The 12,056-nt window shown below is 46.4% G+C and overlaps 2 protein-coding genes across 5 annotated transcripts in view; one reads left to right on the top strand and one right to left on the bottom strand.

The window, feature by feature from the left end:
* Positions 1-52: 52 nt before the first annotated feature.
* Positions 53-8,632, top strand: SBDS (SBDS ribosome maturation factor). 2 transcript variants are annotated; one of them, XM_083714853.1, is made up of 5 exons: positions 53-1,465; positions 2,474-2,603; positions 3,160-3,360; positions 5,804-5,968; positions 6,898-8,632. In XM_083714853.1, exons 1-5 carry the CDS (start codon positions 1,338-1,340, stop codon positions 7,024-7,026), a joined length of 753 nt encoding a protein of 250 aa, XP_083570979.1. In that variant the 5' UTR covers positions 53-1,337; the 3' UTR covers positions 7,027-8,632. The 2 variants fall into 2 exon arrangements, 1 of the variants encoding a protein (XP_083570979.1); XR_014558359.1 differs by having other exon boundaries at positions 1,248-1,465; positions 5,804-6,528; positions 6,669-8,632.
* Positions 7,733-12,056, bottom strand: part of LOC310832559 (merlin-like) — a 28,063-nt gene continuing 23,739 nt past the window's right edge. For 2 of the 3 annotated variants that reach the window (XM_083714540.1, XM_083714539.1), the window contains exon 17: positions 7,733-10,623. In XM_083714540.1, coding sequence (XP_083570666.1) covers positions 10,345-10,623 — 279 coding nt within the window. In that variant the 3' untranslated portion in view covers positions 7,733-10,344. The remainder of the gene's footprint in view (positions 10,624-12,056) is intronic. The other variant, XM_083714541.1, reaches the window with a different exon arrangement.

Genomic DNA, 12,056 nt, shown 5'->3' with positions numbered 1-12,056 from the left:
AATTTTGCAATACCCTCCTCCTCCTCCCCCACCCAATTTTATTATTTACTGTACTGCACTTTATTTACGAATCGCTTCCCAGGAAACAACGCAAAGCGATTTAAAGACAATAAAAGCATAAGCTCCCCTGATAGTGTCCCTGACAAGGAATTTGTTTTCATTTTTCTGAATGAGAAAGCAAAACACTCAGTACTGTACAATTTTCCTGAAGATGTCTTGTTTTAGCTAAAGACGGAGCTTGGAGGCAGCAGAGAAATTCCGTGTCATTGTAAAACATGTAAAACAATCAGAGCAAAACAACCAGAAGTCTATAATTTCTGACGGAATCTATGGTCTTGTGTCAGACTTCTGATTATTTCACTCGTGTAAAAAGGCAATTGGGAGGAGGGTGAACTTGCCAAAACATGAAACTCAGAAATTAAAATCACATCGAACCTGCTAAGTATGTATGATGATGAAAAGCTGGTCTTGTTGACATTTTCATATCCACACCTTCTGAATTTCCTCTTCTGTATCAGTATTAAGTCTATTTTATTATTATTATGTATTATATTTATATCCTGTCTTTTTCTCCAAGGTGCTCATTGTCGACCATGGTTCTCCCCCTCCTCAGTTAATTCCCACAACAACCCTGTGAGGGAGGATAGACTGGAAGGCAGTGAGTGACTGGCCCAAGGTCACCCAGTGAGCTTTATGACCAAGTGGGGATTTGAACCCTGGTCTCCCGCACATCATTCTTTTAGCACATAATTGATTTCATTGGGGCATGTTATGACGGGGAGTCTCAGCAATAACAACAACAACCCTAAATCTGTTAAATTACGGTTTGAATAGAGTTCTTTTTAATTGTTTTAATTGCTTTTAAAGGATTATCTGAAGACAGGAGTGCCTTGTATATGTTTTAACATTGGGTATTTTATCTGCGTTGTTTTACTTTGTGTAAGCCACCTCGAGTCCCGGTTTGTAAAGTTAATAAATGTTTTGGGTTTTTTAAAAGGGGGGACTAGGAAACAGCATCAACTAGGAAGTGCCCCCTTTGGTTTCAATGGGCCAAGTAAACTCTCAGGTAAACCCATCTAGGAAGGGTGCGCCGGAACAAGTCATCACGGGGTTTGATTTCCCACTCGGACGGAAATCGGAAAGCACCCACACCAGGCGCTCTCGTCTCTCGCGAGCTCCGACGTTACCTTCGCCACAATAAGGCGGAGGAGGAAAAGGCTCGTTCATTGGCCCTGGTTGGCGTCCGTGGGCGGAGCTAGGAAGGGGAGAGCGGTTGGTGCGCAGGCGCGGAGTGGCCATTGCTTCTGACAGAAACTGCGGGCTCATCCGTCGCCATCATGTCGATCTTCACACCCACCAACCAGATCCGCCTGACTAATGTGGCCGTGGTGCGGGTCAAGAGGGCAGGGAAGCGCTTCGAGATCGCTTGCTACCGGAACAAGGTCATGGGCTGGCGGAGCGGCACGTAAGTTGACCGGAAGCGGGGGCGGGGCATGGGCCGGAAACGAAGAGATTGAGATTCGCAGATAAACAGCCTCCCAGAGTTTTCTTGACCTAATGGTTAAAACAGAGGGTTTCTGAGCATGCACAGAGTGCAAGGCTAAATTCCTGTACCTGCTTACCCACATAATTTTTCGATAGTGGTGTACTGTTACATTGATCGTTTATTACCCACCCTTCACCCTAAGGTTCCAGGGCAGGTTAGCAGCATTAAAGCTCAATATTAAAAACAGTTTAAAACAACATACAGCTTATTAATTAAAGTAACAGCAGCCAGTGCTGTCAAAGCAAGCCTAATATGCAAATGCCTAATCTTGGTATGGGTAAAATTGGAATTTATATCCGCAAGTGTAGTGTAGTGGTTGGAGCATTGGACAAGGACCTGGGAGACCAGAGTTTAAATCCCCATTCAGCCATGAAACTCACTGTGCGGGAGCCAGTCACGGTCTCTCAGCCTAACCCACCTCACAGGGTTATTGTGAGGATAAAAAGGAGAAGGGGAGAACTATGTACATGAGCTCCCTGGAAAAACAGGTGGGATATAAATGTAATAAATACATAATAAGATGTAGTGATGATCACCAACTTGGATGGCTTTAAATGAGGGTTGGACAAGCTCATGGAGGATAAGATAGCCAGGGACTACCAGCCACAAAGCTATGTTTTGTATCCACTGTTGGAGGCAGTATGCCTCTGAGAACCAGTTGCTGGGGATCACAAGTGGAGAGAGCACTCCTGTTGCACTCAGGTCCTGCTTTCTATTAGGGCATCTGATGAGATCGAGATGCTGATCTCATGCCTTTGGCCTCATCCAGCAGAGTTCCTCTTAGGTTCTTAGGCAGTTTTGTAGTAGTTGCCACCTTAAAGTGCTGGCAAATGACTGACCATAATGTTCTTAGTATTTGCATCCCCAGTCCTTGTGCGATTATTCCAGAATGTGCTTTACTAATTTTTTTAAAAAAATATTTCTTAGGGAAAAGGACCTTGATGAAGTCCTGCAGACACACACCGTCTTTGTGAATGTCTCCAAGGGCCAAGTGGCAAAGAAGGAAGAGCTGGTCAAAGCCTTTGGCATGGAAGACCAGACAGAAATCTGCAAGATGGTAGGCTCTCAAGGTGTCTGTTGGCAGGCAGACAACCTCCCCTCTCTTTCTCTTGTTAAAATGCCTTTGGGTCATCCTTTAATGCCACAATGAGTACGCACAGTGGTCAGGCCAAGTTTGATAGCTGTAATGTCAAGCAACTTGGTTTCAAGTCAAATTGTGTGCGAAAAGGCATCGTGTTTTGCAAGACCTGACAACACATAATTGGCGGCATCAGCAGCCCCACTTTCAGCCAGCCAGGCCCCATCTGTACATGTACATGTTCCACATCTGACATCGTATGTGGCAGGTATAGGGCTGAAATGGCCTCGTGGACTAAATGGGGAGAACTGGTAGGCCAAATTAGGCCCATAGGCTAGAAGTCCTCCCACCACTACCCTAATACAGACTTGCAATTCCCCCTCAAAAAATTCAAGCTAGTCATTCTTCCAGGGCCTGCTGCCTGGGGTAACCTGTCTAGCTGTACCTGAAAATTTCAGAAGACTGGACCAGATTTTTGCATCCTTTGAATCAGAAAAAAGGCAGCATCCAAAGACAAAACTTCTCTTGCTTTCAGATTCTGGCCAAGGGAGAGCTGCAAGTGTCAGATAAAGAGCGGCACACGCAGCTGGAGCAGATGTTTCGTGACATTGCAACCATTGTGGCAGAGAAATGCGTGAACCCAGAAACAAAGAGGCCGTACACAGTCATCCTCATTGAAAGAGCTATGAAGGATATTCACTACTCAGTCAAACCTGGAAAAAGCACCAAGCAGCAGGTAAGTGACTCCCACAGGAGACCATCTTATCTCTAGTGGTGTGCCATTCTAAGCTCCTGAATCAGTTTTATTTTTATTTAAGAGTATTTTATATTAGCCTTTGGGGGGGCAAGCCCATAGGAAGTACCCATATTCCTGCTCCAACTTCTCCAGGTAGTTATCCTGCCAGAAACCCTGGAGACCCACTGTCAGTCATTGTAGACCAAAGGTTGAATTTGTATAAAGCAGCTTCCTTTGGAAGAATGGAAGAATAGGACCAGTGCAGCGATCTCTCTCTTGCTGCTTCTGAGCTGGAGAAGGAAGCCCGCTGGAAGTGATTTACCTTCTACTCTTCCTGGGGGGCCAGACAGTAGTCACAGTTAATGGAGCTTAACTAGAAACAGTGGTTAAGTGGTTAAGTTTTGAACTAGGACTCAGAACATCCAGGTTCAGTTCCCTGCAAAGCCAGCCAGTCCCTTTATATCAGGTCTGATTGGAAGAGAAAAGGGGCAGAGGAGAGCTGCAGGTGCCAGGTGTGAGTTAGGGCAGCATAAGGAAGAGATATTGGACGTGGGCCAGGGAACCAGTCCATTTTGTAATTTTATATATCGTGGAATTTTACATATTGTAACTTTGCTGTTATTTTTATTGATTACAGTCTAGTAACGATTCACTGTAATTGCTTAGAATGAATTTCTGTTTAATTATTATTTGCTGATATTTTGAGAGAGAATTTTATTGTGTAAGGTTACATTCTAAATGGATTACTGAATGTTTCTTCACTTGATATAAGTTACCGTAAATTTCGCTCTATAACACGCAGATTTTTTCTCCTAAAAAGGAAGGGGAAATGTCTGTGCGTGTTATAGAGTGAATGTGTGGTCCCTGGAGCCGAAAAATCAAGCAAAAATCAAATCGCGAGGCTGCACGCTGCACAGAGAAGCGAAACTTGAAAAGAGGAAGCGGCTGCTTTCCTGCATTCTGCCTCAGGGTCTTACTGCCCACCCTTCTCTGTTTCCTTGCTGTGTTTGCTGAAACGGAACAAAGAGCAGGGAAAGCCCCTTCCCTCCAGGCAAGCTCCGGTGCTGCTGGGGGAGAGGGAGAGAGAGGGGGGAAGGGAGAGAGAGAGGGGGGGAGGGAGAGAGAGAGGGGGGAGGGAGGGAGGGAGGGAGGGAGGGAGAGAGAGAGAGAGAGAGAGAGAGAGAGAGAGAGATATGGCTGGCTGGCTGGCTGGCTTGGGTGGGGGAAAACTTTTGCCTTCCTTTCCTCCCTACCCCTCTCCTGCATTCTTAGCCGGCTGCTTCTCTGCACACCCCTCTCCTGCTCCTTGTCCCTTCTGTGTTTTTCCTTCCCTCCCCACTTAAAATGTGGTTACAAAGCATAGATCCTCAGGATCTTTGCATTGGGTCACCCCAAATTCACCATCAGATCACATAGCATGTCCATGGCTACAGCCTGCCCCCCCAAAATCACGCACCCACTGTTGCCTGGGGCTGCAATGGTGCAAAAATGTGGTTAAAAAGCATGGATCCACATGGATCCTCAGGATCTTTGCATTGGGTCACCCCAAATTCACCATCAGATCACATAGCATGTCCATGGCTACAGCCTGCACCAAAAAAATCACGCACCCACTGTTGCCTGGGGCTGCAATGGTGCAAAAACGTGGTTAAAAAGCATGGATCCACAGGGATTCTCAGGATCCTTGCATTGGGTCACCCCAAATTCACCATCAGAGCACATAGCATGTCCATGGCTACAGCCTGCCCCCCAAAAATCACGCACCCACTGTGGCCTGGGGCTGCAATGGTGCAAAAACGTGGTTACAGAGCATGGATCCACAGGGATTCTCAGGATCTTTGCATTGGGTCATCCCAAATTCACCATCAGATCACATGTCTCTGGCCACAGCATGAAGCCCAAAAATGATACATCCACTGTTTCATTCAGAATGTTTTTTCCCTTGTTTTCCTCCTCTAAAAACAATGTGCGTGTTATGGTCAGGTGCGTGTTATAGAGCGAAAAATACGGTATTTATTTTAAAGTCATGTTTTTAATTATGGTTTATTGGCTTCAGATCAGATTGCTATAGGATGTGTGATCTCTGCTGTATATTTTGTACAGTGGTACCTCTAGTTGTGGACACGATATGTTCCGGGGTGCCATTCGCACCCCGAAAAGTCCGTAACTAGAGCGGTGCTTCTGTGCAAGCACGGAGCACAATAGAGCGCTTCTGCGCATGTGCAAAGCACACAGAACACTTCTGCGTGTGTGCGCACTGCGAAAACCAGAAGTATACACTTCCAGGTTTGCCACGTTCGCAAGCCAAAAAGATGCAGCATGAACCTAACACAACACAAGGTATGACTGTATTCTGTGTGGCTTGTGCAAAGGCCTTGCTTTTGAAGTGTCAGAGCCCACCGTCCCTCAGCTGGACAAGTAAGCCTCTTGATTTTCCCCGCAGGCCTTGGAGGTAATCAAGCAGCTGAAGGAGACTATGCAGATTGAGCGGGCGCACATGCGTCTCCGCTTTGTCCTCCCCCGGAAAGAGGGGAAGAGGCTGAAAGAGAAGCTGAAGCCCCTGATCAAAGTAATCGAGAGTGAGGATTTTGACGAGCAGCTGGAAATTGTAAGTCAGAGACATTTTCTGGAGGGGGAGGGGAGGGGAGTGATTCCTCTGGGATCCCTGATCACATGCAAGGAGTCACCTTTACAGCCTAGCCATATGCATCTTGGCTTGTGAGGGGGCCCAGGGGATGCAGTAGGGCCTTCTGCTGGGTAAATCAGTGTAGGATTGCATCCATAGGCCATACCAATCAATGAACGGTTGTGAAGATTTTTAGCAAATAAATGTTAGAAGAGGCCTGCTGGATCAAGCCTGTGGTGCATCTAGTCCAGCATCCCATTCCCACGGTGGCCAGCCAGGTGCCTGTGAGATACCAGCAAGCAGGATTTGAGCCCAAGAGCATTTTTCGTCTCCTGCGGTTTCCAGCAACTGGTGTTCAGAAGCATTGCTGCCTTCAACTGTGGTGGCAGAGCAGAGGCATCATTGGGTGCCGAAGTCACTATTGGTGCCTGCCCTTCAGGTGTTGTTAGACTACAATTCCCATCAGCCCCATCTAGTCCTTCATACTGTGTGAAATTCACGGCTGCTAAATGTGGGTGATGGATGGCTAGTGGCTTAGATCAGTGTTTCCCAACCTTGGGCCTTCAGATGTTTTTGGCCTACAACTCCCATCATCCCTAGCTAGCAAGACCAGTGGTCAGGGATGATGGGAATTGTAGTTCAAAAACAGCTGGAGGCCCAAGGTTGGGAAACACTGGCTTAGATGACTTTAATTCCCTTTGAAACATATTTGAGGAGGATTCTGCAGGTGGCTGAATGGAAGCTTCTGCTCAGAGGCCTCTTGCCCTTTGTGTGGGATTCTTGGAGGCATCTGGCTGGCTGCTGTCAGACACAGGGTGGATGGCTAGGTGAAGGCACCTGGATCTGACCCAGCCAAGCATTTCTCCATGAGATGCAACCTGTCCGGTCTGATGCAAATGCCAATGTTACAGGTGTGCCTTGTGGATCCAGGCTGCTTCCGGGAGATTGACGAGTTGATCCGGTGTGAGACTAAAGGCAAAGGGACCCTTGAAGTGCTCAGCCTGAAAGATGTGGAAGAAGGGGATGAGCGCCTGGAATAGCCACCGACCAATCCCACCCCAACCCCAGCAAGAACTGTATTAAAGGCTCCCTCATGTCGCCTGTTTGTGGGTTGACCTTTGCTATTTTTCCAATTCTTGTTTGAGCTTTTCTTTGGGTGTTAATCCCACCCCAACCTTGGTGAGTGGTTGCATTTGAAGGCAACTTGGAGAATAAGAAGCTTCTCATTTGAGTCGAAAGGTGGGAAGCCCTCCCTAGTCGGGTTGGTTCTGCTGGGACTATTTCCTCGTTCTTTGAGTGCTTAGTTGCAGGGGGTCGAGGGTCCACAAAATGCCAAAACGTCTTTCCTTAAAGACTGAAGAACTGCAGCAGGCTGTGGGCTGGGATGGCCACTTGTCAGAGAAGAAACTGACCATAGCCACTAAAAATAAATAAATGGAAAAGCAAGCATTGGCAGGCCTGATCCTGCCACAGCCTTAGTATGCAGCCCCCCTTCCCAGTTGCCTTTTCGTTGCCTGCTGTGAAGGGCAGTGACAAGAGAATGTTGAACGCGGTCTTCTGTGTGTGTGCCTTGGAACCAGCTTGTGGGTTGCTGGGCCAGGAGGAAGATCTGTGTGCCCAGCCTTCTGCAGCTGGTTTTGAGTTCCAGCAGCACCACCGTATGCTTTTAGTGGCTGCGGAGTCATTGTTCATGTTGAGGGACCCGTCAAAGCACTGACCAGACACAGAAAAGCCAAGCTCCAGAAATAATTCTTCAGATAATTTATTTTGGAAAAAAGAAAATTATATTTACAATAACTTAAAATATAGAAATCAGTATTTATTTCATAGATCAGCCTCTTGATCTATGCAAAAGGCCCAGCCTGGGCTCCAGTGACTCTCTACCCTTCCCTTGAGTTCTTTCCATTCATTGTACCAATTGATGGTTTGGTGAAGACAATTCAGGTGCCAAGTAGAAAATGCCAGGAGGCCCTTAATTTCCTGTAGATAAGTTTGGGGTTACAGTCAGATTCTCCCCCCCCCCCAAAAAAAAAAGCATTTCCTGCCTGAGGTCATGTCGTTCTCTAGCTCTCTGCAGAGAACGAAATGCAGACTATTTGCAGGCACCTCTTTGGGAGCTGCTGCACCTTTAACCTCAGATACTAGACACTAAGAAAGAGAACTTTATAAGGCAAGACATTGTTTTTTCCTTCTAATGTTGCACTGATGAGATGCCATGAAACTATGTTTTATGCATGAAATAGGGAAGAGTCACCCTGATGTCATCCGTCCCCCATCCCTGTTATGGGTGCTGCTGAATAGGGAACACCTGCGGGCCTCCATATGATGATGCTGTGCTGGTTGGTCCCCGTGAGCCTCAGCCATCATTGCCAAGTAAGGTCAAAGATGCAGAGAGTTGTCCAGCGACTCCTGAAGGGCTGCAGTTTCTCCATCCCTGCCTGCTCTTAAGGAACACAGACACAGCTCCCCAGCTTTTGGAGGGGGGGGGCAGACGCTGGCTAGAAAGAGAACTGGTTCCACCACGTTGCATTGTTTGAGTGCAGAGGGGGGCTTCTGATGAGAGACTTGTGTTATTTTGGCCTTTACAAAATATAAAATGCAGAATCTTCACATTGGATACTGACATTAAAATTAGCTTTCTGCTGACTCCTCTTCCTCCGTCTTTTGTTTCAAGCCTCTTTCTTTGTGACTGTTTACAAACCCTAACCCTTGACCGAATGGCTGATACGCAGATTCTAACTAAGCAGTTCCCTGTGCATGTTTACTCAAGGACAGGTCGTGGTGTGTTTCTATAATCCTGGATGCTTACTCCCAAGTAAGCCCCACAGAAAAGAATGGGAGTTACTTCTAAGTGGGCACGCATAGGATCAGCCTTCTCACAATCTGGTCCCCTCTATGATAGGGGCTTAAACTCCCATTCCAAGCAAGATTTCTAAAACATACGTTAAAGCCCACATCAGCTTGGGAATACATATGGCATAGTCGTTTTAAACCGCTTTTAGTTAACTAGGAGATTTTTGCATTTCAAGTTTTGCCCCTTAATTCAAAGCCCTTTGTCATCTTTTAATTTTTTTTAAAAAAGGCATTAATAATAGCTGCAGAATTCTCTACATTCATCACAATACTTGTGAACATAACCATCCACACAGATTCCTAAATGCACAGGACCTGATTCAGTTAAGTTCTGATTACAGCCCCATTTCTTTTCAGTGGAACACGGAGCTGGTCACAACAAACAGCTTTCAGTTCTTAGAAGGTAAGTCCCACTATGTTCAGTGGGACTTATTTCCAAGTAAGCTTAATTGCTGATTTAGTGGCAACTAACTTTAGCCAAATTGGGGCCATACCTTAATTATTATAAAACTGTGCGTAAGTGTACCTATTGAAATGCTGAGTCACCACTAAATACATGAAGTTTTATTATACCTTCAGGTTGATACCTGAGGTGTGGTGGGGAGCCCTACCCACCTCTGGTGCATCCAGTATCACCAGATCTGCTTTTGAATGCAAGAAACACATCCTGGGAACCAAAGTAGGGCACAGATGTGGCAGGTTTCTACAACAGTCTAGGATCTGAGAGTAGCCTTTAGACTTCCTCAAAACAAATGGTGACCAAGCTGCAGACAGTCGCCTTAAGGTGCTTCAGATATAGATCACGTCTGTTTTGTGTTGTTGTACCTGAGTGGAGATAGAAAATAAAGTTATTTCAGCTTGAAAAAGCAGGTGTAGGACAGGATTTGGAACTGAAAAGACATAGAAACACTTTTGAAAGCCGCAGGTAATGTTATGTACACAGAGATAGCCACTAGATGGCTTTAAGGAAGGGATGGATGAGGGATGGAGAACCTGGGGACCTCTGGATGTTGTAGGACTCAAACTCCCATCACTCTTCAGGTGGCATGGCCAGTGTTTAAGGATGAAGGGAGCTGAAGGCCAGCAACATCTACAGCAAGTGAGGGAAGCCTTTGGCCCTCCAAATGTTGCCAGACTACATCCGCAAACTACAAGTGTGGCCAATTGCCAGGGATGATGGGAGTTGTGGTTCAGCAACATCTGGAGTGCCAAAGGTTCCCTACATTTGATCTCATGAAACCAACAAGTTCTCCAGCCAAATCCATAGAGGACAGGCCTATCAATGGCTGTTAACCACAAGAGCTACAGTAAGTGGTACCTTCATGTTCAGAGGCAATATACCTGAGTGCCCATGTGCTGGAACCACACAAGAGGGTGAGCCATGATCTTCAGGCCTGACACTTGAGCACTCAGCAGCACCTGCCCAAAAGCTTTCATTGGAAATAGTGTCACACTCCATTGGAATTTGCGCTCTGATTCTGCGCACCAGGTTTTGTGTAAATATCTCAAGTCAAAATAGCACATAAGCAGCCCAAGAGAGCAGCTGGCAAAAAAGACACAATTTGAACCAGGAAGTGTAGAAGGTCGCCAAGCTCAGTTACCTTAATGTGCTTCCTTATTCCTGTGCCCACATTACTGGCAGCCAGGGCGTCTATCTCAAAAGAGGGTTTTTCCGCTGGCGTTCTGGGCAGAGAGCCATTGGTCACGTTGAGCGGGCACGGCACAAAAGGCTGCTGCAGGCTGTCCAACAAGTCCGCTTCAAAGGGGTTCATCCACAAAGGAGTCTTAGAAAAACAACACACACATTGGCCATTAACATCCTGCTAAAATCAGGGTGCATCTATACTGCATCCATTTTGAACCATTTTAGTCTGTTTGATCCTCATGACCCCCTGCTCAAAAAAAGACTTCAAGGAACGGTAGTTCCGTGAAGGCACCAAGCACTCAATTTTCTACAAAAGAGATGCTCAGCTCCTTCACAAGTAGGTTCAAACCCTGGAAAGTTTCTACCAGTCAATGTAGATGCTACAGGGCTGGATGGACCAAGTATCTCACTCTGTATGGCAGCTTCCTGTGTTCAAAGAGTAGGGAAGCCAAAATAGGAACCCAGGAAGTTGCCTTATACTGAATATAAGACCTTTGGCCCATCTAGCTCTGCATTGTCTACACAGACAATGTGGCAACGGCTCTTCAGGGTTTCAGAGAAGTGAATTCCCAACTATACCTAGAGACAATGGGGATTAAACCTGGGATCTTCTGCATGCAAAGCCGATGCTCTACCAGTGAGCTATGGACCTGTCCCTTTAAAATGACTTCTTCCCCAATGTTCAAGGAGTCCATGGTTAGGTCTCAGCCAGGTCCTGCTAGGGACCAAGTTGGTGTCTTTCCCTGGAATACCTCTCTCAAAAGCACATCAGTGCCACTAAGTGCCATAAAGAGGCTGCAATATTAGTTCTCAGTATAAATGCAGCTGACATTGCTAGATACTTAAAAGGCTCAGGTCAAGTCACCCGACACAAAATTGACTCTGAGCATCTTAAGGCAGTATGAAGCAAGGACTCAGGCGCTGCTCTCTGCAGTGCATCCCTGTCACTCTTAAAAGCAAAGCTTTTAAAATGGTTAAAAAGAGCAGGGGAAGTGCAGGCGATTTGGGCCTCAGTGCAAACAAATTCTGGGATTAAGCCCCATAAGCTACCACCAAACTGTCCCTGGGGGCTCACTTAGCAGCAGCTCAAAAAGAATGCAGATAATAGCGCTCACTGTCCCTGCTACATTACCAGCTCAGAGCTGGATTCTTCCACCTTCCCAGTGATTCCAGCTGGTGGACTGGTGAGCATGGCTTGGGGAGCGGGGCTAACCTTCGTGGGCTGGACCCCTTCGTGTGCCAAGATTGGCCCACAGACCAGAGGTTTCCCAGCCTTGTGGTAACAAGTTACTGTGCTATATTTTGCATACAATTTAATTATATTTTTTAATTTGTTTTTAATGCTGTGTTTTAATGCTGTTGCCTGCCCTGGGACCTTAGGGTGAAGGGCAGGTAATAAATAATAATAATAATAAATAATCTTGCATTTCATTCCTTCCTGGTTTTACTGCTTTCTCTCACACACAATCCTATCTCTTAGAACCATGTCCACATCATGAACGACACTTTATAACAGGGGTATCCAACAGGTTGATTGCAATCTAGTGATTGATCGCGGGGTGATTGCGATCC

Source organism: Podarcis gaigeae (genome assembly GCF_964106915.1).
Source record: "Podarcis gaigeae genome assembly, chromosome: 15".
Classification (NCBI taxonomy): Eukaryota; Metazoa; Chordata; class Lepidosauria; order Squamata; family Lacertidae; genus Podarcis; species Podarcis gaigeae.
Note: the sequence above shows the minus strand (reverse complement) of the source record. Positions and strands in the feature narration are given on the sequence as shown.

What these genes read in the sequence shown, in the direction of transcription:
- SBDS (XM_083714853.1), top strand. Translation starts at nt 1,338, where the DNA reads ATGTCGATCTTCACACCCACCAACCAGATCCGCCTGACTAATGTGGCC. An exon ending in ATGGGCTGGCGGAGCGGCAC is followed by an intron (nt 1,466 to 2,473) that starts GTAAGTTGACCG and finishes AATATTTCTTAG; the next exon opens with GGAAAAGGACCTTGATGAAG. An exon ending in AGACAGAAATCTGCAAGATG is followed by an intron (nt 2,604 to 3,159) that starts GTAGGCTCTCAA and finishes TCTTGCTTTCAG; the next exon opens with ATTCTGGCCAAGGGAGAGCT.